At 39.0% G+C, this 27,180-nt stretch overlaps 3 protein-coding genes across 5 annotated transcripts in view; 2 read left to right on the forward strand and 1 right to left on the reverse strand.

Moving 5' to 3' along the window:
* The window catches only part of glt8d2 (glycosyltransferase 8 domain containing 2), an 11,965-nt gene extending 4,381 nt beyond the window's left edge, over positions 1-7,584 (forward strand). For all 3 annotated transcript variants that reach the window (XM_046873217.1, XM_046873216.1, XM_046873215.1), the window contains 8 exons: positions 2,187-2,282; positions 2,353-2,548; positions 2,627-2,744; positions 4,419-4,506; positions 4,669-4,781; positions 4,873-5,039; positions 5,438-5,550; positions 6,250-7,584. In XM_046873217.1, the coding sequence (XP_046729173.1) occupies positions 2,187-2,282; positions 2,353-2,548; positions 2,627-2,744; positions 4,419-4,506; positions 4,669-4,781; positions 4,873-5,039; positions 5,438-5,550; positions 6,250-6,422 (1,064 nt within the window). In that variant the 3' untranslated portion in view covers positions 6,423-7,584. The remainder of the gene's footprint in view (positions 1-2,186; positions 2,283-2,352; positions 2,549-2,626; positions 2,745-4,418; positions 4,507-4,668; positions 4,782-4,872; positions 5,040-5,437; positions 5,551-6,249) is intronic.
* On the reverse strand, positions 7,339-13,326 carry hsp90b1 (heat shock protein 90, beta (grp94), member 1). The gene is made up of 18 exons (XM_046873214.1): positions 13,158-13,326; positions 12,523-12,625; positions 12,177-12,318; positions 11,960-12,076; positions 11,479-11,810; positions 11,124-11,235; positions 10,917-11,042; positions 10,697-10,813; positions 10,458-10,595; positions 10,290-10,367; positions 10,126-10,191; positions 9,686-9,955; positions 9,186-9,431; positions 8,805-8,941; positions 8,277-8,355; positions 7,930-8,085; positions 7,734-7,829; positions 7,339-7,640 (listed from the first exon to the last, which is right to left on the reverse strand). Exons 1-18 carry the CDS (start codon positions 13,204-13,206, stop codon positions 7,614-7,616), a joined length of 2,391 nt encoding a protein of 796 aa, XP_046729170.1. The 5' UTR covers positions 13,207-13,326; the 3' UTR covers positions 7,339-7,613.
* A 5,556-nt stretch (positions 13,327-18,882) lies between these two features.
* On the forward strand, positions 18,883-24,910 carry naf1 (nuclear assembly factor 1 homolog (S. cerevisiae)). Its single transcript, XM_046874453.1, has 9 exons — positions 18,883-19,036; positions 19,707-20,179; positions 21,174-21,330; positions 21,411-21,504; positions 21,681-21,763; positions 22,009-22,169; positions 22,981-23,032; positions 23,717-23,816; positions 23,928-24,910. Exons 1-9 carry the CDS (start codon positions 18,989-18,991, stop codon positions 24,245-24,247), a joined length of 1,488 nt encoding a protein of 495 aa, XP_046730409.1. The 5' UTR covers positions 18,883-18,988; the 3' UTR covers positions 24,248-24,910.
* The last annotated feature ends 2,270 nt before the right edge of the window (positions 24,911-27,180 follow it).

A 27,180-nucleotide genomic window follows, 5' to 3' on the forward strand; every position in this document is an offset into this window, starting at 1 on the left:
CATGTTTAGTACAGCGGAGAAGGCTGACCCTGATGGCCCGCCACTGCCCAAAGGCCATGACCTTATAATCACAGTAGGAATATTAGAAAGCTTGTGGTTCTTGTACCTCCGATTCACTAGAGAGAGAGAGAGAGAGAGAGAGAGAGAGCCCAGATTCCCACCACAAACTGCACTTATTGTCCTCAGTATTCAAATCTACTGAAATCCAGGGGATTAACCTAACCATGAGAATCCTGAAACACAATAAGCAAATACTGAAGCAGACAGAGACTTTTTTTATTTTACAGGATAATCTTATTTTATTCTGGGATTAGGAGTTCTAATAAAAAAACTCAGCATGGTTATTTAGGCAAAAAGAATAAACAAAGTAGTAAAAAATAATTATTAAAGATGGGTTTTTTTATAAAACAAAATCACAAACTAAAATAATTGGATATTTTACATATGATATATCTATACGAGGTACCAGCACCATTTGGATTCCACCTCATGTGGAGTTTGAACATTGGAACTCTTCTAAAGGCTCTGACATGAAGAAGCTGGTGTTGGATTATTGATGATCTCAAATGTTGAGCTGTTTTATGAGTAGCTCCTGGTTCCATAATCTCAAATGATTGTATAAGACTGTAGAAGGATCATTACTTATAATCTTACACTCCAGTGCTTATGTTAGTTCTCACTCTCCATTGTTCTGTATTGTTTTAAAGACTATGATCACACTCTTGCTGTCACTCAAATGAGGATGATTCCTTTTTGTATCTGGTTCCTCCCATGGTTTCTTCCTCATAACATCTAAGGGAGTTTTTTCTTGCCACAGTTGCCATGGCTGCTCATCAGGGATAAATAAACATCGCTCACAATAACTCTTAAATTCTGTAAAGCTGTTTTGAGACAATGTCTGTTGTGAAAAGTGCTATAATAATAAACTTGACTTGACTTGACTATTCAAAGCCGGTTCTAGACATTTGGAGGCCTCAGGCTAAATTTAGAAATAATACAGTATTAAAATACGAAAGGTCATCTGGACCAGTTTTTTTATTATTATTATTATTATTTGGCCATGGCCACTTGTTGAAACCAAATAATGTCATTAGCAGGGCTACATGGTAAAATAGTTGTTTTGATAATGCATTTCACTTTACTTTAAAATGCTAATTTTTAGATAAAAAGAGTAGGTTTTAGATTTTAATTCTGGATAAATTGTTTTTTAGTGACCTCTAGTGTCTGTGCTCTATAACACCGTCCGTGCAAACTTCTTGAAAAGGATTGAATCGACAGGGTGTGCCGTTATAGATATATTCTGGGGTTTTCTTTATCCTTTTATTGTTGTATTTAATTACAAAGTCATTTAAACAAGTCAATTCCTGTTTCTACTTCCTATTATACGAGTGCAAAACAGATATACCCTCATGTTGTTATGATAGAAACAAGAATGCATTAGAATGAAAAAAATAAAAAAAATAAAACATTATTATTATTTATATATATATATATATATATTCACCCCCTTTCTGACCAATTAGAATCAAGGATTCAGTATCGCAGTATAACCACCTGTATTTCTTCCTTCACCACATGCATAAACCTCCTTCTTGGCCTTCCTCTTTTTTTCCTGCCCGGTGATTCCATCCTCAGCATTCTACTACCAATATACCCCATGTCCCTCCTCTGGACATTTCCAAACTACAACATGTTCAACTCTGATGTAGTATATACAGTATATATGTATAGATAGTATTCAAAAGTTTCGAGACTAATGGTGTTAACCGGTTCTATTCTGTGCTATCACGCCTGCGATTTCATTACGGACAGCAAGTTAGAACAAAGAGCAAACGTGAAATTATGTGTGAAACTGGGCAAATCTGCCATGAGGACGTTTGACGTGACATTTGAAGCTCCACCCCCAAAAATGTCAAAACCCTCCGGCAACTTGTGCATGATGATCGTCGGAGAACTTCACTTGCTTTGATAAGACTTCCAGGTCACATCCCAGAAGTGGCAGCAACGCTGGGAGCACTGTATTGCTGTGCAAGGGGACTATTTTAAAAGTGATCATGTATAAACATAGATACATAAAGTACTTTCTAAAAAACAGAGCTTGCCTTGAAATGTTTTGATACCACCTTGTTTGTGTCTATATATTTTTTTCCATTTTTCATCACAAGTGTTTGCCGTCTGTGTTCCAGTTAACCGAATGCTCTCCATCTTAATCATTCTGATGGTCCTGGTTCTGCTGTACAGCAAATTGTACAGCAAAGCACATCAGCCAGAAAAACACTCGGGTGCGTATAAAACTCTGAGTATTCAGCAGGAAGTGAGGAACTGTCGTTCACACGTGTTCTCATGTTGCAGAGCTCACTGACAGCAGGGTACCAAACCAAACTGTGGCCAGTGCACTTGAGACGGATTCGGATATTCCCGTGTTGATCTGTGCGGCAGAGGATCGACTCGGAGCCGCAATGGCAACAATCAACAGCGTGTATAGCAACACGCGGGCCAGCGTGCTTTTCTACATTGTGACCCTGAGAGATGCTATCAAGCTGACAAGGTGCATCATGTTATAACAGACCACCAAATTCATTAGAATCATGATGTAATACTGATTCTTTTCTTTTTCTTTGAACAGGCAGTACATCAAAAGAACCAAACTGAAGCACATCAAATATAAGATTCTGGAGTTTAATCCCATGGTGCTGAGAGGCAAAGTGAAACCAGATTCCTCCAGACCAGATCTCCTTCATCCTGTAAGTGCTGCTTTGTAAACAAGACTTTTACAAATTCTATGTAATAAATTGACTTAATAGATGATTAAACTTAATAAATAGACTTTATAAAAAAACACATTTAGTGGTTTGGGGATGTGGTTTTTACATGAAACCCACTCTGAAAGGAAAACTTCTGGTTGAGGTGGAACCTTAGGATGGATTATTTTTGTAGAATCAAGTGCAACAGCTCCACCAACAATGAAAAAAAAACACACAGATGATTGTCAGAGAACCACCAGCTACGCCTCTCTCCTGCACTCGGGCACACTCGCTCAGCCTCTCCTTTCTACTAATCACCCAAACCTGTTTCCAATCTACACTCCCCTTTATAAGGCCCCCCTGTTCCCACTCGCTCACCGTCCGATCTACAGTTTGCACTATAGATCATCCCTGGACTTCCTCTGCTCTGTACCCTACCTGTTTTCCAGTGTTTGCTTCGCAGGAAGCTCCTGCTTCGTGTACTAAGGCAAATAAAACGTAATTGACTTTATTCGTGACTATGTTCGTGACAATGGTATTAAGAAGCCCTGCTGGGGCTGATTTCTTTTCAGCGCAGTCTGTAGATTCATCACTTTCAGTTGTGTCAGGTGATTACACAAGTCATAGCTCAGTGGTTAGCGCCGGGTGCACAATGTGCGATTATTAATAGTCCTTTGAGATTGTTGCTTTTCACACTGTAGGATCTCAGTTCTTATAATGTCAAACTGTACAACAGTCATTAAAACCTACACACACAAGAAAAAGCCTCGTCCGAAGTTTTAAGCCATGAATCTGTGACACGTTCAGACACGCGTCTCTCTCGCTAATGGTAGCAAACAGCAAACAAAAACTCGATACTGCTTTGATAATAAAGACGTCATACAAACACTTCTTTTCCCTCCATAAAGTTTCTCTTCTTGCTCTATAGTCCACCGACTCGTCTCTACATTTTTCCTGAAGTGGTATGAAGTTGTCACGCTAATTGCGTCATCAGGTTCGGCGATCCTATTCGTTTTTGGTTTTTGGCGGTCATCGTAGGAGAAGTCACTGCTGGGAAAGAGTCTGAAATCTTCTGACTGAATTTTATCAGAGAAAAAAGAAAATTGGTCATTAATTGGCTGTCAGTGAACAGCAAACCCCCAACCAAAAAAAAAAAACCACAGCAAAGACTACAGATTTAGCCTTAGGATTATAGGAATCTTTAATGATTTTCCAAATTTGTCTCAGACGACTAAATTGTGGCCAAAATCACACAGTGTGCACCTGGCTTAATATGTGGAAGATTGTGAGTTCAAATCCAAGCACCACTCACCTGCTACTGTCGGGCCCTTTAAACAAGGCCCTTAACCCCCTTAACTGCTCTATAAATGAGATGACTATAAGTTGCTCTGGAGACAAGCATCTGAAAAATGCCATCAGTATGAATGTACACAGAATGACAGTCCTGTTGGATGTAATTTTTTACTTAATTTCTTTTGTTTACACGTCCACATCACTTTTGAAAAGATCTAAACTACAGAGTGTGTAGCAAACATGAATGAGGTGGATTATTATTGATAGCATTGCCTTCAGGAAAGTCTTTAGTAGCTTAAAGTAAAATCAACATTAAGACAGACGTACAGTCCTACAAAGTGAACCAATACGATAAAATGATGTTTCTTGTGCATGTTGCAGCTGAACTTTGTAAGGTTCTACTTACCCCTGCTTGCTATCAGCAATCATAAGAGGATCATTTACCTGGATGATGACATCATTGTTCAAGGTAGGACTGTTTGTCATTTGACTCACCTCAAGTCATATATTAGCATTAAACTGATCAAATAGTTGCAGGAAGATATGCGTAAACGGTTACCTAGTGTATGTGAGTGTGTGTGTGAAAGAGATAAATACTACCATGCATTAGTTTCATGAGTGAAACCCACAGGAGATATCCAGGAGCTGTACAGAATAAAGCTGCAGCCTGGACATGCAGCGGCATTTGCGTCAGACTGCGACCTGCCTGATACACACGAGATGGTGCGCAGTGTCGGCCTGCAAGTGTGTACCTGCTTTTCTGTAGATTATAATCAAATTTTACACGGTTAATAAAATAATGATTTTTTTTTAATGGTCTCTGTGTCTATGCCAGACATTCTACATGGGTTTTCTGGACTATCGAAAGCAGGCAGTCCAGAAGTTGGGCATTAACCCTAACGACTGCTCCTTTAACCCTGGCGTGTTTGTAGCTGATATTGACGAGTGGAAGAAGCAGAAGATCACCATGCAGCTGGAGAAATGGATGAGCGAAAACTTTAAGTGAGGCTTTTTTTCCTCCAGTAGAACCCAGACCTCTGTCACTGTACTTTAAAATCTATTTAACATATAATAATTTACAATCACATTATTCAATGTCACCAAAAAAAAAAGAACAGGTCTGCTTGATATTAGGGATGTGCATCTTCATAACTGAAGCTGATGCGATTCACATCTCAATACATAGCCAACGATACGCTACATTAAAGATACATATGAAGCAGCTACCGATGCGATGCGATACGATTCACCCCTATTACGATGCAGTGCGATGCAATGCAATGGAAAAAATATGATGCTATGCAATCTAACCTCAGTTAAATGCACCATGACTTTCATTTTTGCCCTGATAGCAGCTTCTATAAATTATTAACATGCATTTTTACTTTTTGGTTTTGTAGGGAAAACCTGTACAGCAGTGCCATGGCAGGTGGCGTCGCCACTCCTCCTATACTCATAGTGTTCCACAACAAATATACAACAATCGACCCTAAGTGGCACGTCAGACACCTGGGTAATTCAAAACACCTACCACAGTGATTTCTCACAGTCTATCTGTAGTTTAAACCATTTAAGCTCCATGAACTGCAATGGTGTATACTGGGCTCCCGGTAATCATCTACTTATGTCTCACGTACTGATGAGGGTTTTTTTTTTATTATTAAATTTGATGTTAAATAAGGGTATGGGGTCCATATATACAGGGGTGAGAGTGATTCATGTACAGAAGGTGCAATAGGTAATAAGATATGGTATATACTGTATAGTAATATGCTGTATAACTGTGCAATGATTGTTCAAAGGATAAGATACAGGATGAAATGCAGGCAAGATAAGAATAATAAGTAATAAGTAGACTGAAAAATAATGTTTGACGCTGCAATTTCCCATGACATTGATGAAGTGGAATTGTTTCAATTTCAGTTTAAACTATAGTATATAGAAAATAAAACACTCAGGGTGTGCTCATACAGGTGATCAATCCAAGATGAGGTGGTTTGAGGCAACCTGAATGCTATAATATTAATCTGAGATTTGCCTCACAGCCAGAACTTAGAACTGCTGTTAAAGAAATGTAATCACTCCTGCCCAATCAGAATTGAGCGTTTAAGAGCACTGTGATAAGAAAATACCTCATTAAGATTTTTAAATGTACAAGTTCTACTTTTTATTCATATCTTAAAACACCTTTGTTTCCTATTTTCCTCTATAGGTTGGAGTCCTGATACTCATTATCCCCATTCTGTACTCCAAGAGGCGAAACTGCTTCACTGGAACGGTCGCTATAAACCCTGGGACTACCCCTGTGTTCACGCTGACTTCTGGGAGAAATGGTTTATTCCTGACCCATCTGGAAAATTTGTATTGGTGCGGCCTGAAACGTGAAAAACCAAAAACAAACAAAAAAAAAGACACTTCTACTATTTAAACTAAACTCAGTCCAAGTTAAGGAACTTCTGCTGCACAGAATGTTTGAGTTCATCATATGTGAGATTCAGAAATCCCTCTAGACCTAGAGTCATATTTTGTAGGACAGCTTTAAAACGTGTCATGCAGCAAATTTGAGTAGGTCCTTCATTTTCTGGCCTAGAAATAAGCCTCAGCCAGAATACAGCTGCTGAACACCACCTCGGTTTCTTAAATGCCATCTTGTGATGGTGTGTTTGACTAGAGCACATAACTAAAAATTTTAGACAAAGAATTCCAAATTAGAAAGTCAGGAAGGTACAATACACACAAGCTCCATCAGCATGACCACTCACTTTGAATGTTGAAATGTTCATTGTCAAAGTCTATAACTGTACTGTTTGCAGTTTTGCAAGTAAATGAATCATAAACTGATCACTTCAATTATCTGTCTGTTAATGGAAGCATGCATTCATTTCTGTGGTGTATAATTTGTGACTTGAATACTTAAAGTGCAAAATATTCTGAGTAAATAAATCACTAGTTTTAATTGAGTAATTTTGATGTAGTTCACTTCACAGGCAGTAGAGGGTGCTAAACATAACTGCCTCAAACGTATTTATGCATGTGTCAGACCAGTCACATGAATCATCTGCTCCAGCACTAACTAGAACTCCCAAGTTCATACTGAGATCATGGGAACTCCTCATCGTTAGTCAGGAAACACCTGTTGTTCATTCAAGAGCATCTCTACTAACACCACACGTCTTTAGAACCTTTTACAACTCCATTACTACAGTATTAGGCCAAGGTTGCTCTAATAAAACCTAGCATAAAAAGTCCATGTCTGAGACCTGCACCCCAAAGCCCCCTGAGCATTAAAATTGAGAAAAAATGTTTTTGAAAACATTTAATGGTTCACATGACAGGAATTCAACACTCCATAACCGGGTCAGTTAAATATTAACAAATTTACAGTCATGAGGAATGTAAAAAAAAAAAAAATCCAAACACAAAGCAGCTCCTTAAAAAACCCATTACCCAACCCCACAAAGCTCTGACAGACAAAGCATCCACTCAGGATCCGGTCTCCACCCTGTCTGCCATTAGACCCTCCCCCTCGTCTGATCCTTCACCCTGTCAAAAACCCCTCCACTGGTTCCTAATCACTCACAGCTCATCCTTCTCTGTGGTTTCCTGGAACACAAACACAATGATTAGTTGACTATCCACAGCTACACAAACTTTATTGCTTTAACACACCAAAAAAAAAAAAAAAAAAACCCTCACCGTATCTTCTGAATCATCTGCCTGCACCTCTTCCTCATCCTCAGCTTCCTCTTCCTCTGCAGGTTCCTCAGGCTCCTCTTCTGGCTCTTCCTCAACCTAAGCACACACATAACATGGATCATTATAAAAGAAGAAATGGCAGGTGTGTAATGTATGAAATGTGGGGAACTGCTCTGTACATGCATGTTGTACTCACCTGTTCTTCCAGGTCAACATTCATGCTAAGCCTGAGCATGCGTTCTATCCTGTCTCCATAGGCTTTGGTGTCGGCCAACTGGTAGCCTGAGCGCAGGGTGGCAGTCTCAAACAGAACCACTGCCAGGTCTGAGGCGGTCTGGTCTTCCTCACTAGCCTGTAAACGTCCACAGATAAAAATCAGGACTGAAAATGGGACAGTCACAGAGTAGAAGAGATTTACACTGCCTGTGTGTGTTGTATATGTAGTTCATTCAAAACTAATTCAGCCTCTGGTATTTAATAGCCTCAAAATGTGCAAATTCCTTCAGCAGAAAATGAATCAGATCTCAAATAAGTCACACTTACAGTCACTCTCTTCAGCATTTCTTTAATGAGGGGGTGTTTGGGGTTGATTTCTAAAGTTTTCTTCTGGCTTGCGTAATAGCTGAAAAATTTAGAAAAAAAAAATTATACACTGGATAATAGTCAAGTTAAATAGAACAATTAATTATTCAGGTGCAAATCATTCATATGTTCCAATTTTCCCTTCATACAACTAAGCAGCTATGAGGTTAAGGGCCTTGGCTCAGGGGCCCAGGAGTGGCAGCTGGGATTTGAACTCACGACCTTCAGATCCAAAGTCTAATGCCTTAAGCTTGAAGCTACCACCTTCAGTTGTTACCATTTAAGGGAAAGCTGCCAATGCTGGGTCCTTGAGCAAGGCCCTTAAACATCAATTGCTTAGCTGTTTAACTGAGATAACCAAGTCGCTCTGGATAAGGGCGTCTGCCAAATGACGGAAATGGAAATAGAGAAAATAGTGCTATAGTGGACCAATCAGAATTGAGAATTTAACACTTAGGAGTAATACCTACTAATTTTTAATATACCTACTTTGTGGAAATGTCTTTTCCTGTCTGATAGGCCTGAGCCTTCATGATCCTCTCCATGTTTCCAGACCAACCATACTGACTGGCCACCAGAGCACAGGGAGAATTGGTCAGTCTCTGGGACAACACTGCTTTCTCAATCTACAAGGGGGAGGGACGAGAGGAGGGAGGAAGAGGGGGGGGAAAAAAAAAAAAAAAAAAAAAGCATGATTATGCATTCAAGTCTAAAACATCTTTCCTAAACTCCTACTTTCACAAAAGGAATTGAAAATAAATAATTCCTAATCTGTAAATACACATTTACAAATCACTGTAAAATGTCTCTCACACACAGTGTATATAAATATAAATCACTGTGCTATTTAAAAAGAATCAGGGACAGTACCTTGTCTTTCAGGGACTTGTCCTTCAACCATGTGGTAAGGGGTTCGAACTCCTTCTCAAGGGCTTCCCGTGTCTCCTTGGCCTTCTCGCTCTCATCGAATTTGACTCCTTCCTTGGCCACGTTCTGGAATCGCTTGCCATCAAATTCGGGCAGTGCCTGGATGCAGTACTCGTCCACTGGCTCAGTCAGGTAGATGACCTCGTATCCCTTCTTCAGCAGCTTCTCCACAAAAGGAGAGGACTCGGCCTAAAAAGAAAATTCAAAACTTATTGATGAAATGTACAACTTATTTATTTTAAAGGTCTACATCACACACACACACACACACACACACACACACACACACACACACACACACACACACACACACACACACACACACACACACACACACACACACACACACACACACACACACACACACACACACACACACACACACACACACACACACACACACACCACTTGTTTACTGACTTACAGCACATCCATGTTCTCACCTCCTTTCTGTTGGTTCCTGCCATAAAGTAGATCTTGTCTTGCTTCTCCTTCATCCTCTCCACATACTGCTCCAGACTGGAGACTCCTGATTCACTGTGGGAAGTCTGGAAGCGAAGCAGCTTGGCCAGTCTGGTTCTGTTTGAGTGGTCCTCGATCACTCCCAGCTTGATGTTGGTACCAAATTCCTTCCAGAACTTGTCGGTATACTGCTCCTCTGCGATTTTCTTGATCATGTCCAAAGTTTTGCGGACCAGCTTTTTGCGAATGACCTGAAAAGGAGGAACACTTTCAATCGAGTGTCGTTCTAACAAGAACAGTACTGACAACTGGCCCTTTCTTAGACCACTGCAGACCGAGAAAACACCCCACAAGAGCTGCAGTTTTGGAGACGCTCTGACCCAGTCTGCACCCTGACAGCTCTAGAATCACAGATTCTCACCTTCAGAAGCTTGTGCTGCTGCAGAGTCTCTCTGGAGACGTTCAGAGGAAGATCATCAGAATCCACCTGAGAGTAGAGATCAGAAATTAAAACTCAACATAAAGCACTACTAGTTATTCAAGTTTAAATCTAAAGATTTATAAGGCTGGTTTAAGAGCACTCACCACACCCTTGATGAAGTTCAGATATTTGGGCATCATATCATGGAAGTCATCTGTGATAAAGACTCTGCGTACAAACAGCTGTAAAAGGAGAATGGTTTCGAGTTAGCGAGTCGCAAAGTTTGCATTTCATCTTTAACCCTATATGGCGAGTTACTATTAATTTGTTACCTTGATGAAATCGTTCTTCTTTGAGCCGTACTCGTCGAAAAGACCCCTGGGGGCTGCAGCAGGGACAAACAAGATGGACTTGAAGGTGACTTCTCCCTCTGCTGTGAAGTGGATGTGACTCAGGGGCTCTTCACTGTCCTGCATAATGATGTATTTATTTGTAACCAAGATGATGGAAGAGACACTTGCTCAAAACAAAAATAAATACATATATTCAAATTTGTACACAATAGACTCACCCTTGAGAAGGACTTGTAGAAAGCTTTGTACTCATCCTCCTCTACCTCCTTAGCAGGCCTCTGCCATATAGGCTTGATGTCATTCATCAGCTCCCAGTCCCATACAGTCTTTTCCACCTGAACATTTAAAAAAGTAAAAATTAAAAACAGGACTTGTTATAGAAGTTCATTTGCTAGCAATTTTGTGCAAGAATACATTCGTGATCCCTTATGTTTTTACCTTTTTGGTCTTAGGTTTCTCTTTATCCTCCTCCTCTTCCTCTACCTCAGCCTCATCTTCAGTCGTCTCCTTCTCCGCCTCTTTCTCGGCGTCCTCCTCCTCGATCGGCTCTTCCACAGTTTCCGTCTAAAACAAAAATTCGACTATGAGCTCAGTAAATACTATGAGAATGTTTGTGTCAAAATGTCTTTCTTTAGGATGTCTGACCTTGCTGCTCCACACGTAGATGGGGAAGTTGATGAACTGCGAATACTTCCTCACCAGGTTCTTGATTGTCTCCAGCTCAAGGTAATCAGAGGCTTCTTCCTTCATGACCAGACTAATGAAAGATTAAGAAAAGGGTTAGCTTTACATTTAAAATACAGTCACGGCGATGCACTTCTTTCCTTATCTATCTGTACAAATAAATAAAGACATTGCAGCTCCTTAAGACAGTTTATATATAAAAAAAAAAAAAAAAAAAAAAAAAAACACAAAAATAACCCCTGAATCTCATTGGATCCAATACAATATGAATGTATATGTATTCATGATTACAGCAGGAGTTTTTTGCGCTACTTACGTAATAGTGGTTCCTCTGCCCAGGGTGTCTCCTCGTGGGTCCTCGATAACCGAGAACTCGTTCGAGTCGGACTCCCAGATGTGCTGTGTGCCGTTGTTGTGCTTGGATGTGACGATGACCTTGTCAGCCACCAAGAAGGCGGAGTAGAACCCGACTCCAAACTGGCCAATCAGCTCTGAGGTAGACTGGCCTTCGGACTGCATCTCAGTCATCTTGCTGAGGAACTCGCTGGTACCCGATTTGGCAATTGTGCCCAGGTTCTTCACAAGCTCCTCTTTGGTCATGCCAATGCCAGTGTCAGTGATATGAAGCATGTTCTTCTCCTTGTCCGACTGAAAAGAGAAATTTAAAGGCAGGTGTCACACTTCATTTCATATTCTAATCTCCTACTAGTTGGATCCCTTTGCAATGCAAAATAATACCAGATTCCACAGGTTTCAGTACCGAAAGCCCTACAGCCGAGATAGTCTACAAAACACACCTTAATCTTAACAGTCAGCTCTTCATTCCCAGCAAGTGCGTCTTCATGGGTGAGAGACATCAACCGGATCTTATCCAGGGCATCAGAAGCATTGGAGATCAGCTCCCTCAAGAAGATCTTTGAGAAAAGAATAACAGACAGACAGGCAGGGAAATTACGTTTACTTCCATGCAAATTAGAGGCATCGACTGGTGATGCATGTGCCTCGTTTCCTCACCTCTTTGTTCTTGTACAGAGAGTTGATGATCAGCTTCATCATCCTGTTCACTTCTGCCTGGAAGACAAACTTTTCCGATTTCTCCCGAAGTTCTTTAATCTGTGCTGCATTTAGACCATCGAGTTGAATGGCTTCTTCCTCCCTGGTGAAACACAAAGTAAAAGATGAGCTTTTAAACCCAAGAAGGAGGCACAGGTGATGATGCTGAACCAGAAAATTCATACAGATGTTAAAGTCTTATTTAATCTGATGATTTAAAGATATTTGAGCAAAATTTGTTTTGGGGAAAATAAAAAAACTAAATTAGCTGAGCATAACTTTGGTTTATCACGACTAGGATACTAACCTCTGAACGACTTCATCATCCGTCCTGGATCCATCTCTGCTCTTGCCCAGGTCCTCCTCAACTGCCCCATCCACATCAACCTCATCTTCTGCCTTAACAGATGCTAAAAGAAAAGGAGACAAATTAAATACAGTCACTCCAGGCCTAAAACAAGCCGGAGCAGAAAGACACAACAAAGCCATAGGTTCCTCACAGGTTCCTCACCCACCCCATTCTCCAGAGAGTGAGTTAGCAAGCTAACAAGCTGATTTGGCCCATCGAGAAGGACTCATTGGGCTAAACAAAGAAGCTCTGGACCACTAATAAAAAAAACCTTCGACATTTTAATTTTTTATTTTTTTGAAGCAGAAAACGAGAGAATGATGTGTAGGATTGCTGTTTGCTTACTAATCTGGCTTTCTGAAGAAACTTCTAGAAGAACATGCAAATGAAGACTTCCTGCAGCTTCCACAAGATAAATGTAAAATATATTTGTGCTATAATTTACATGTATATCATGTGCATATTCTTTATTATATTATATCACACATATGAGCTTGGATTTATCTGATCACAGAGGCTCCTGTATGAAGCATGGTCAAGTTCAAGGCTCAATCCAGCGCCATTAAGGAAATGAAAAACATTAAGCTACTTACAGAAGACAAGAAGTGCACAGAAAAGCCCCAAGATCCATAACCGCTTCATTCTGGAAGCAGAAAGGTGATGTAGCACAGAGCAGGACTGGTTTAATGCTTTCTTACACCACACACACTTAAACTGCGGCTGCAAGAAAAAGAGAAGTCGGCTTTATGATATTCCGGATTTAGAGGCGATGCGGGAGCGAAGCCGACCAATCACAGTTCCCCACGCACAACACTTAACCAATCACAGAGCGAGCCTCAGCCAAGCTCGACCAATCACCGCCTTACATGTCCGATTTCACGTGGTCAAATCGTGTCTACCCCGGATTGGCTCAGGTGTGTGTCAAAAACACGCTGCTCTTAGACTGTGTGATTTCATTTCTGATCTGGGAGCGGTTTTATTTCCTGACAAGGGGTGGTGTGAATGTGTAAAACCGATCTGAAATGAATGGTGGGAGGATTTATTTCTGAAAAATCCGCCATTTCTCGGGGTTGGAACATCTCATGTGTGTTCTTCATATTAACATCCAGCTGCTGCCATGAAGATCTTAATTGATCAGGGAATAAACTGCTGGCACTTAGGAAGTGGAAGAGACTATATATATATATATATATATATATATATATATATATATATATATATATATATATATATGAATGAAAATTGCCTTCATTTAGGCAATTCTCTAATCTGACTGATCAGATGGGGTCGATAAATTACCAATAACAAAATGTATTCCTACTATATGTACGTTTTCCGACAATATGTCACAATCATATCTTTTCTCATACACCATCTTTCCTATAATAATAACCTACACTGAGACTAATATGCTGCCTGATCTACATAAACTATGACGAACAATACACACAATTATCAACACTGATATAATAAACAAGTTTCCTTTATTGAGCCAATTCTTGATTCTGATTGGTCAGACGGTAACGATTAATTATTTACAACAAATGATTATGCCTACGATATAATCCACAACCTTATATCGTTAAAGGCATTTGAATTTCTATAGTAATAGTAATAACCTACACAGAGACTAATGCAGTGCCTGATCCACATAATACGATGGGTCATACATACGATGGATGATTTATAACAGACTGCATTAATTGTGTTTATTAGTCGTTTTTGATATTGTGATTTGTGGCGAAAGTAGAGAGCAGGGTGAGACGAGCGTTGACACGAGGTGAATGAGTTTAAATACAGTGCAAAGTAATGGAGAGTGTGTTAGAGAAGTGAAGAAAAGTGTGCAGGCAGGGTGAAGTGGCTGGAGAAGAGTGGCCGTAGTGATCTGTGGTGAGACCTGGAGGTAGCAGAGCTGAAGATGCTGAGATTTTCATTAGGAGTCATGACGATGGACAAGGAATAAGTTTATGGATGTGGTGAGAGAAGACATTCAGGTGGTTGTTTTGAAAGGCAGAGGATAGAGTGATGGAGAAAGATGACCTGCTGTAGCGACCCCTAAGGGGAGCAGCCAAAAGAGGAAGAAGAACATATCATATAACACACAGAACCAAACATACTTTTAGAACTACACATTTAGGCCAGATCCACATCTTATTATTACAACCACTAAAGTAAATGTGTGCTTCTTGACATTGTTTTGCTGAAGATGGAAAAATGGTGGCTGGGGTAAAGGGCAGATGCACATAACCAGCAGCAATGCTTGGATAGAGTGATATAGTCAGATAGTGCTTGCTGGTGCTGAGGGAATCTTTCCACCATCTCTGACCTGTGCTGTTGATGCTAGGTCGATTTGTTCTATGGATTAGTCCCGGAGACTCTTTTCTCTGAGCATACTATTTGCACATCGGAGCAGAAATTCAGTCTTGGACTGTCTGGTTTCAGTCGGTTCGTACCCACATTGGTATCGGATTCATGTTTTGGACTGACAGGAGTGTAGCTGTTTTAGCTTTGGGGCTTTTCTACATGTAGTGCTGCTGCTTGCTGGATGTTTTTTATTGTTCACACTGCTCTGGGTGTACATTAGAGACTATACATGGAGTTCCCAAGAGAGTCTGATTGCTGACAGTCATATAGATGGCAGACTGGATAATTGTGTGGATAGGCAGCTGTCCCTGGCAGAGTGGGGGATATGTGTGTGTGTGTGTGTGTGTGTGGTAGTGTGGAGTGTATAGTGATATATTTCCTATATCCTGCAGAATTCCAGAATGATGTTCGATTCACATTCATGTATTTTGTATTTTCTACATTATACATTTTGTATACATGTCTACATACTAACAATAGTTTTGACTTGCACTGTCTGCACTACTGTATGGTTTGTACTGTATTTTTCTATAACCTGCTCTTTACTTACAGCTTTTTTGTTTGTTTGTTTTTTTGATATTAGCTATTGGTTATTTACAGAATAGCCTGAAAACATTTCCAGAACTGGACACAACGGCCTCTATATGGAAATTACATAGAGTCCAAACTTTCTAAATAAAGCCTTTAGTGTAAGATTATCGAGAATCCATTAAATAAATACTTCAAACTTGCCCACATGCTAAATGGGGTTTTGTTCATTCATGTTTTTAAGTAAAAAAAAAAAATATATAAAACTACTTCACTGCTAAATCAGGTATAATGATTGTAAAATGAGACAAATACACAGGACAAATAGGGCAAGATAAGCATATATTACTTTACTCCACACTCCATTGATGTCAGTCTGCATGTTAAGATAACGTATCTCAAATATTTCCATTAAGGCCTGACATTCCTGCTTAGTGATATGAGCTGAGCAGAATTTACAGCTAAGAACTAAAGCTGTGGGTCCTAAATGGTGCAACACACAAGCATGTAAAACCTTATATTTTTAACTCCAGGCAGTTCCACAGCCGCCTGTGCTCTGAAGTCCTACTGCACATATAGAAAGTATGAGGTGAGCACATTAGAACATAGCCACAATGTCGTAATTATAACTCAGGAATATATGTATTTTCTGCACTTTCTGCTCTGATATTTTGGCAAGAACAAAAGGCAGGCAAGAATTTAAATTCCACATGCAAAGCAGATGGTAGTGTCTTTGCATGTCGATTTTGTTTTCCAATTTTTAAGTTTCTTTCAAAAAGTAAAATAAATCTTGGTTGTGACACAGTTATTTCTTATCTCCTCACACCCTCTCATTCATTTCAAGAAGAATAAACAGGCCAAAAGAAGTTGTCTTATATCCATACCACTGTCTAAATTCAGATGATTCATCATAGATGGTCAATCTGTCCTAAAGGAACAATTCAAATCAAGCTGTTTCTACTGTTGTTTTTATTTCAGGAAGCACAGAAGAAGATGGGATGATAAAAGGAAATACTGTAGATAAGCACATACAGTCTGCATGAAAACAATGCGCAGGAGATACTGTATGATATAGTAGTGTCCTTGCACAGTGCAATGGCTCTATGTGTAGATTATTTAATGCTTTTAGCATTTATATTTCAATAAATTGTATGCATTGAAATAAGTATGTTTTAAACATCACTATTATATGAATGAATTGACGAGGATGGTTTTTATTACCGGACTAATTTAAGTTGCACTGATACCCAACTGCATTTTTCCATGTAATTTCCAGATGAACAATAAAACAGAGGTGCATTTTCCTTTTTTCTTTTTATCAACGAGGTATTCAAATCTTTTTACTTTTTACTTTTTGGAATAAAATACATGGGGCATGCAGTTATAGGGAAATAATCAAGGACATGGTGATGTATTTGACCTGATGTAAATATATGTATATAAATATATGTATATTATATTATTAGATTTGCATGCGCTTTGTGAACATCCCACTATTCTGGGAAGATGTTCTATAGATTTTGGAGATTTGTGTTCATTCATCCACAAGGGTGTTTAGTAAAGTCAGGTACTGATGTAGGTGAGCTATATATCTTCATGGAGCTTACTTTGTGCACAGGGGCATTGTCATGCTTGAACAGGTTTGGGTCTCCTAGTTCAAGTAAAAACAAACTTTAATGATACATCCTCCATGAGACATTTTATTAAATTGTGTACCTCCAGCTTTGTGGAAACAGTTTGGGAAATAACCACATCTGGCTGGAGAAGTTTCTATTTCAGGTAACAAAGAGGAAGATGGTAATAAAAATTATATCAAATGCAATATGGAGCTGTGGAAGTGACTTTGGGCTGAATTGGTTTGCAGGACCTTCCCGTGGTGGACAATTTGTCTATCAGCATTCCCGAAAACACAGACATGGAACCAGTTGGAATCATCGCCAGCATTGTGGATCAGCTCGGTACATCGTTTTATTTTTTCAAAACAAAGATCCAGATATACAGTTCATGATAAAAATAATTCCCCAGTCACCATGGGTACCCTTTACTGTTTGCAGTGGTGATGGACAGGTTGATGGACAAGGTCAGACAAAAGTCTTCCTGGACTATAATATTTGCAAATGATATTGTGATTTCTGGTTAGAGTAGAGAACAGGTTGAAAAGAGACTGGAGAGGTGGAGATACATGCTGGAGAGAAGGAGAATGAAAGTCAGTAGGAGTAAGACAGAGTACATGTGTGTGAATGAGAAGGAGGGCAGTGGAGTGGTGTAGTTACAGGGAGAAGAGATGGAGAAGGTGGAGGAGTTCAGGTACCTGGGATCAACAGTGCAAAGTAATTGAGAGTGTGTTAGAGAAGTGAAGAAAAGTGTGCAGGTAGGGTGGAGTGGGTGGAGAAGAGTGATAGCAGGAGTGATTCATGATAGAAGAGTATCTGTGAGAGTGAAAGGGAAAGTTTATGTGGCATTGAGTAAAATACAGGAGGTGGAGCTGGAGGTAGCAGAGCTAATGATGTTGAGATTTTCGTTGGGAGTGACGAGGATGGACAGGATTAGAAATTAGTTTATCAGAGGGACAGTGCATGTAGGATGTTTGAAAACAAGCGGGAGGCGAGATTGAGATGGTTTGGACATGTGCAGAAGAGGGACATGGGGTATATCAGTAGAAGAAGGCTGAGGATGGAGACACGAGGAAGGAGGAAAAGAGGAAGGCCAAGAAGGTTTATGGATGTGGTTAGGAAAGACATGCAGGTAGTTGAGTTGAAAGAGGTTGTGGCGACCCCTAATGGGAGAAGCCGAAATAAGAAGATGAAGAAATATTATTTAACTATAGTTGAATTTTTTTTGTGTTTGTGTGATGTCGCCCTCTTGTGGCTGTATGTTATTGTTACATATTTGTGTTCGTCACTGAAATGTATTGAACTGAAATGTCTCTCTCCTGGTTTCTGTGTTCTCTGCCTTAAAGTTTATCCTCAGATCAGATTTAAGTGCTCATGTCTGATAATAAAAGAACAGCTAGATAAATCATGGATAGGTTTAACGCCTAGTTCAATCTAACTATGAAGAACGAAAAAATGGCACAAAAACAGAGAGAAAGACATACATTTTGGACTGGCATAATTTAAAGAATGGCAAATTTATTTTTTATTTTACTTTATATAGGCTAATTCTGTAATTAATCTGTCTATCTGGTTTTTGTCATCCACACCTGTACGATAGGAATAGATTAATTAATGGAATAAGGAAGGTAAAGAAGAAAGGACAGACAGAAGAAAGAATAAAAATAATTAAAAGCAGGAAAGATGAAAATATAAAGGAAACGACATGAATATGCTTCGATTTTCTGATTTTTTCTTGAACGAACGAAATCAATAAATAAATGACGCTCTATTGTTTTTAAAGACTTTTATTTTGAAATAAAAGACGCGCACCCAACCCGGAAGCGAGGTTGTGAAAAGCGTGTGGACTGCGCGCGTGGCTGTCATGCTCGTGTCGGCGTTGGATTGACGCGCGCTTCAGGCAGGAAGAGACGGTGAACATGGAGGTGATGGAGGAGCCTGAAGGCGTGATACCGACATCCTGCCAGGTAGAGAGCGTGCGGCGCCATAATCAATTCTGTTCCTTATATAAATATATAGATGTTTAACGTGCTCATGATTGTGCAGCGCCGTGTCGCGTGAGCGGAAGTGAACGTGCTCGTGCTCGCTGTTAAATCCGTTACTGCAGAGGAATAAACGTAAACAGCCGCCGTGTTACACGTGCGGAGAGGAAACAAAAAAACCCTCATAAAATCGCATCCAACAAATTAGAAGTGACGCAGATTTTTTAAATATTTTTTAACACCTTTTTTTTTTTTACCTAATTTTCTCATGTTTTCCGACAAATCCCGCCTCCTCGATTACGATTGGCTGATAGTTTTCAATTGCAACCGGACAACCAATCAGACGTGGCCGTTTAGACAAGGCGGTATTTGTGTAGATCAATCATATTCCACGAGGAGGGACTTCTTTCATCTGCTCATGCAAATCAATTACGTATATTGTACTTAATGTATAATTATGCATATTCAAATATTCAAACTCGCTGTACAATATTTAAATATATGCAAGTTTTTAAACGCTGTAATAGTAATATTTAGTTGAAAAAATCCATAAATATTCAATAACCCATGAATAATTCATTCATAAACCACCCCAGTGACAAAGTTTTCAGTCACAACTAAATTTTTTTTAATGATTATTATTATTTTATTCTAGTGTGACGTGAATGATGCAGCAGGAGATGACAAACTCTCGCTTGAACATGAGAAAGGCCATGAAGTGGTACCTGATCCAGGTGTACCAGGGCTGATTACGCAAATGGAAACAGGTGTGTCTGTGCTTGGGAATGTGAAGAAAGACACTGTGGGTCAGGAAATCGTTTCTGAGATCACTCCGAACCTAAACGAGGCGATGGAGACCTGCGTCTCCGGACAGGACGGAGATCAGCACCCTGAAACTTCCAGGAGTGTAGAGAGCGATTCTACGGTTCTGGACGTCGTACTCGAGTCAGGAAGAGCGGAGACGACCTCAAAGCGGAAAGAGGAGATAGAGACGAGTGTGTTTGAAGGGAACAGAGATCAGAAGACTGTAGAGAATGTCATGGGGAGTCCTCTCCTTGGAGGAGGAGGATCTCTGGCTCTACTGGGCATGCAGTATAGAGACGAAAGCTCAGACGAACTCTCAGAGAGGTAGAAAAACTTTTTTCACACCTTTTTAAACTCCCCCCCTAATGGTTTGTTCATGTAGTGCTTTGGTAGATGTTCTTATGATTTAATGAATAAGATGGGCAGATGGTTGAGGTGCGTGTATCTGTAATATGACATGAAGAACAGTGTTTAGAACAGTGTTCAGTATCAGAACAGTTACTTTTAATATCAAATTATGCAGACAACCATTGTTTATAAATATCTCCCTTTCTGAAAAATATAGTGTAAATATCCTTTTTTTTTTTTTTTGTAATTCTTTATTTTTAGTGCAGTAGCATAAATAACGGTACTTATTCCAAATTTTTCTTTTTTTTCTCTTCTAGAATATTTAGATAAAACAAACTACAAACAAAATGAATGAGTAAATAAATGAAATTTGAATAAAATAATAATAATTCCTTGCGCGGAGGCCAGATATGTTTTTATAATTTGACTCCTTAATAAAAGTTGTTAATTGTAATTCTCAGTATATAGCAAATGCTAAAGTAAAAGAGCACGCTAATATGTAATGGATGAGAAGTGTGCAAGGGAATTCACTATTAACAGTTTAAAAAGTAAAGGATATTTGTCCTATATTTTCACAATGTCTGGGTGAATTTGCCTTAAATATTCAACCTCACTGTAAATATCTTAGTTTTACATGTCAAGGCTTTACCTTTTATAAATCGTTTTTTTTTTTTTTAAGCTAGGGGGTGTCACAACATTTGCACTCAACTATCTGCATTGTTATTTACGCATCAACTCAAATTATAAGCCTACAGTGTTACTCTGTCTGTGATGTGATGTGTGTGGTGTACAAATAACCAGCAATTATCCCCTAGTTATTTTTATAAAAAAAATAATAATAAAAAAATGTGTAAAATGACTTTTTTATATATTAAATCTTTTTGTAATATTTTATTATATATTATATGACCAACAAGATTGAAACCTAATAAAAACCCTAAACCTATAATATACTTTATTTATTTATCAGTGAATCAGACTCATCTTCATCTACATCTTCCTCCTCCTCCTCTTCCTCATCCGAACCCGTTATCGAGCATGATGATGGGCGGGATGAAGATAAAGACGGCGGCGCCCCTGGGAAAAAAGCAGCTTTAGTGAGAACTCAAGATGAGCTGCTTCTTGAGGTGAGTGAGCATCAAACTGGACGGGAAATCAATTGCAGTATGGAGCTGTGGAAGTGACTTTGGGCTGAATTGGTTTGCAGGACCTTCCTGTGGTGGAAAATTTGTCTATCAGCATTCCTGAAAACACAGACATGGAACCAGTTGGAATCATCTCCAGCATTGTGGATCAGCTTGGTACATTGTTTTTTTTTTCTTCCTTCTTCTTCAAAATAAAGATTCAGATATACAGTTCATGATAAAAATAATTCCCCAGTTGCCATGGGTACCATGTGACCACACGTCACAGTGATCACATTACGAGTAGGGAACTCTATTACCTCTAGATCTTCATGCTTGTTTTCATTTTCTAGTTATTATCGAGTCGAAGAAGGACACCCCACCCCTGAACGAAGACAGCATCTTATTCAACAAGGACAGGGTGTCTATCGGCAGGGTATGCTCTCTACTCGTAGATCTCATATGCTTTTTTCTTTTTCTCCCTGAATGACCTGACCAGCTGTGAGATTTATATATATATATATATATATATATATATATATATATATATATATATATATATATATATATATATATAACATATATATAAAAAAAAGATTTTGTCTGATGTCCCTGTTGGTCCTCGAGCTTCTGATCAAACAGAATCTTTTCATCATTTTTTATTTTTTTTTTTCCTCCTAGGTGTTTGAAGTATTTGGGCCGGTGTGCCAGCCTTATTACATCCTGAGATTCAACTGTCAGGAGGACATAGACAAAAGGGACCTGAAAATACAGGAGCCGGTGTACTTTGTCCCCACAATCAAAGACTTTACTGAATACATCTTTGTAGAACAGATCAAGCAGTGAGTTACTTGTGAAATGGATGGATGGATGGATGGATGGATGGATGGAATTTCCAACTTACAAGGGAGATGCATTCCGATTTAACTGAAAAAAAATCATAAGTGGCCTACCTAGGAGTCTTAAAGAATGGTGATCAGTATGGGGTAGTTTGTGGTTAATTGGTTTATAAATTAGCAAAAAGCAGCAATTTACACTAACGTGACGTATAAACTTTTCAGTATACAGGTGCATCTCAATAAATTAGAATATCATGAAAAAGTGTATTTATTTTAGAAATTCAATACAAAAAGTGAAACTTGTATATTATATAGATTCATCACACACAGACTGATATTTCAGGTGTTTATTTCTTTTAATTCTTGATGATTTTGGCTTACAGCTAATAAAAAAAAAAAACTCAAATCAGTATCTCGAAAAATGTGAATATTGTGAGAAAGTTCAGTATTGGAGACTCGTGGTGTCTCACTCTAATCAGCTCATTAAATCCAAACACCTGCAAAGGTTTCCTGAGCCTTTAAATGGTTTCTCAGTCTGGTTCAGGCTACACAATCATGGGGGAAAACTGCTGACTTGACAGTTGTCCAGAAGATGATCATTGACACCCTGCACATGGGGAGGGTAAGACACAAAAGGTCATGGCTAATGAAGCTACTGTTCACCGAGTGCTGTATCCAAGCACATTAATGGAAAGTTGAATGGAAAAATGTGGTAGAAAAGGTGTGTGTGTGTATATGTGTGTGTATATATAAATTGTCCTTTCCAGTTTAATATTCTGACTTGTGTTTATTTATATTTTTTAAATTACCTCAGAACTAAAGGATCTGATGCTTCTTGGAAAAATGACCAAGAGCCTCCACTAGAGGTAAATATGTTGTTTCATTAGTCACTACAGAAGTGTTTTTTTATGTTTTATTTTTTCCTTCCTATATGGTGCAGTGAGATTCATCAGTATCTTTAATAGAGATTGCTGACCTGTGTGCAGGGTTATTTGAATGAACATGGTCATGAATGCTCATGCTCATTTTAAACATTAATAGTGACCGAGTCCTGGGCCATAGACGTGTTGCTATGGGGTTGCCATAACGTTTCATGTCTGTAGATATGGCACTGTTATTTATTGTGCATTTTGCCCTGTCAGAGCCACTACCCAAATTTACATACGGTTTGATTTCACACAAACATCCCACGGTGGTTTTAATGAGATAGAGCTACTGACAAGAAAGAAAAGAAAGCCACCGTTAACTGAAAATATGTTGACTCATATCTGAAACACACCCCATCAGCCGGTCTAAGAATATTTTCAAAACGAAACTAGTTTGTGGTCTGCAAAAAGTTGGAACCCCTCCCGCAAGGGGAAACATAAGTGCACAAGACTTGGTTCTCTGTGCTTGCAGAATTCAAATGCATTCTCATGTGCATGTTTGCTTCAGTGCTTCCAGGACCTTTTGTCCTAATGTTAGTGGCCATGTTCACCGATACTGACAAAAATGCTGACAATCTCTGGTTCTTTAAAAGCTACTGGATTATGACGGTTTGTGTTTTGCAGGCCCTGGATTTCAGTGACGATGAGCAGGAGAGGATAGCCAAGCAGAAACTGAAGGCCCAGAGACGACCACAGCAGCAGAAACTAGAAGAATCAGACTCAGGTGAGCTACTACCTCACACTTCTAATAATCCCTGCACTCTACTTTGTGTTTAGTTTATAACAGTTGTTTCTAGGATCTGAAAGGTTTTCTTACACACTATTCTCTTGGCAGATAGTGAATCCTCTGCCAGTAGACCGCCACCTCCTCCCAGGAGAAAACCCCGGCAGAACAGGAACTCGCAACGCGGCCGGCCTGCGCATCAAGAGCATCATGGAGGATTCCACGCTAACTATCACGCTAATCCTAACTTTCAACCAGACTTCATGCGCCACCCTCCAGACCCATACAGACCACCCTTTCAAGGTCATGGGTACCCTCCATTTCCACGAGCTCCACCTCCTCACCTGGGCATAAACCCATGGCAATCCTGCCCTTACCCAGGACCCATCTTCTTCCCTCCACCACCACCTCCACCACCTCCATCAAACTGAACACAACAGTACAGGAGTAGGACAGTGCTGGACTGACTGAGAGATGATGTGGAAATAAAAGCATCATTGTGGATCTAGATATTTGTAGAAGCAAAGATGTTTCAGTTGAGGTTTTTTTTCCCCCCCGAGTGCACACAATCTTCAGAAATAACTATAACCAGTCTGTACTTTTACTTGTCGCTATCGATATAAGTGCTATATTCGGATTGTACAGATACAATGTTTTAGATAGACAGAATAGTAGGAATGTGTTTTTTTTTTCACCACACACTGAACTGTTTCAGATTAAAAGTGTGTATTAGGACTGGAAACACACTGGATGAAACAAAAAAGGTATTTAAAATAAGATTAGGACATGCCATATAGAGGTTAAAACTAAATACTGAAACACTTTCATAGCAGTAAACAGATTAAACCTTTAAAAACAATTTAAGGTACGTAATTGGACATTTTAAGGTCCATTTATATCGTTTATAGAGATTTATTCTGAAATTTAATTAAATGCCCATCACATGTACCTTCCTATTACATTTCAAAAGGTTTAATGATTTCACTCCAGGCACAAGGAAAACTACAGATCATTAAGACAATCTCTGCATTGGGGAACTTATCGTTTATCTGTTTTGTTTTTTTATTTTTTTTTAATAAAATAATGAAACCTCATTAAGTTTATTTTATAATTTTTTTTTTTTTTTTTTTAGGAATGTGTATGCATCATCAAACACTTATGGAAATCGTCCAGTGTTTACAAATGGGTCTCTGCCTAAGTATCTAAGTATCTACCTAAGTAAATCTGATTAGCATGGAGAAAAATTCATATGGGACATTTAAAGATCTCTCAAAATCTAACAATTTAATAGAATTAAATCTACTTCCATAATCAGTTGAGTTTATTGATCCCCATAGGGAAAGTACATTTGCAGCATACTCAACACATATTTAATTCACAATTGGCATATTGATAAAAAAAAATGTAACACTAAGATAAATTTAAATACATAAACTATACACTGATTAGGCATAACATTATGACCACCTGCCTAATATTTTGTTGGTCCCCAAAAACAGGTTGGTCCTAACCCATTGAGCATTAACAGCATGAACCTCTTCAGCAGTTTGAGCTACAGGAGCTTGTCTGTTAGATCGGACCACACGGATCAGCCTTCACGCCCCACGTGCATCAATGAGCCTCTGTCGCCCATCACCCTGTCAGTTCGCCACTGTTCTTTCCTTGTACCACTTTTGATAGATACTGATTTCTGCAGACCAGGAACATCCCACAAGAATTGCAGATTTGGAGATGCTCTGACCCAGTCGACTAGACATCACAATTTGTCCCTCGTCAAACTCGCTCAAATCCTTACATTTGCCCATTTTTTCCTGCTTCTAACACGTCAACTATGAGGACGAAATGTTCACTTGCTGCATAATATATCCCACCCACTAACAGGTGCCCTGATAAAGAGATAATGTTACTTAGTGTTATAATGTCACATTTTTTTTCCTGATTGATGTAAATAATATTCAAGCTACATAATTTACAACATGTTACAGAAATGCTTATAACAGTATACAGTATATCTGAGGTTTTCCCTAATCTGTGCCTTATTCCTTATTTGATCAAATACTGAAATTGCACAATAAATATAAATCTTATCCTTATACAATCTTATACAATTGCATGGCTCCAACTTTGAGGAAACAGTTTGCTGAAGAACCACATATGGCTAGAAAAGTCAGATGTCCCAGCACTTTAACATATGATGATAAACATAACCACAAATCCCTAAAAATTAATTATTGAAATTTACTGCTTAAAATTCACAATATTCCATGTTAGACATAAATATTAATTGGTGAATGTCATCCACAGCCATTCGAATTCTGACCTGAACAGAAGTCTGTCTTTAAACGGTATGTTTTTACTGTAATAGGGATAAATGGATTATACATTTTCAGACATTTTACCGGCAACCATGTACTTGTAGAATAGATATTTTTATAAAGGCGTCAGTACCCAGCTCAGCTATTTCAGCACATGCTGATCTCATGGTTGTCATTCGCTACTATAACACATTTGGACAAGACGTTGGCCGCTTTCCAAAATGCTCATCAGCTTCTGCTTTGTTTACTGACATAGAAAGTCTCTCCAAACTCTAACAACACAATAAAATTCATGCTTTTACCTGCTACTGTGCTTTTGCATAGTGTTTCTAACAAGAAACCTTGAATTTAATATTGTATACTGAGATGTAGTACCAGAAAATCTTCTATTAGCTAATACTCATACACTATATGCGACACCTGACTTTTCCAGCCATTTGTGGGTCTTCCTCATAAAATTGGAGGCACACAATTTTATAGGATGCAGTAGCATGACATTTCTTCATTTAAACTAGAAGACCCAAACCTGTTCCAGCATGACAATGCACTCAGACAGCTCCTGAAGATATGCTTTACATAGTCTGGAGTGGAAGATCTTGAGTGGCCTGCTATAGAGCGCTATAGACCTCAACTCTGTCGAACAACTTTGGGATAAACTGGATCATTGACTGCACCACAGGCCTCCTAACCTCATCTACATCAGTACCTGAATTTACTAACCCCCCTGTAGCTGAATGAGCACACATCTTCACAACCGCACTTCAAAAGTTCTAGTGAAACATCTTCCCAGAAAAGTGGAGGTTATTATAAGAGCAAGTGGGAACTAAATGAAGATTATGATGTTCAAAAAGCACATACCAATCTAATAGTCAGGTTTCCAGAAACGTTGTTTGTATAGTGCATCCCTGATGATCTCTTATTTTTGAAGTGTTTGTTAATGTTGCTCCAGCTCTTTATGCAAGGGTCACAGAGACCTCTGAATTTCCAGTGGACTGATCATGTGCAGCTGGGTATCAGCAGAAGATTTACTCCTTACTGTGTAACCTGAG

The sequence above is a fragment of the Silurus meridionalis genome, chromosome 18 (genome assembly GCF_014805685.1).
Source record: "Silurus meridionalis isolate SWU-2019-XX chromosome 18, ASM1480568v1, whole genome shotgun sequence".
In the NCBI taxonomy this organism is placed as follows: domain Eukaryota; kingdom Metazoa; phylum Chordata; class Actinopteri; order Siluriformes; family Siluridae; genus Silurus; species Silurus meridionalis.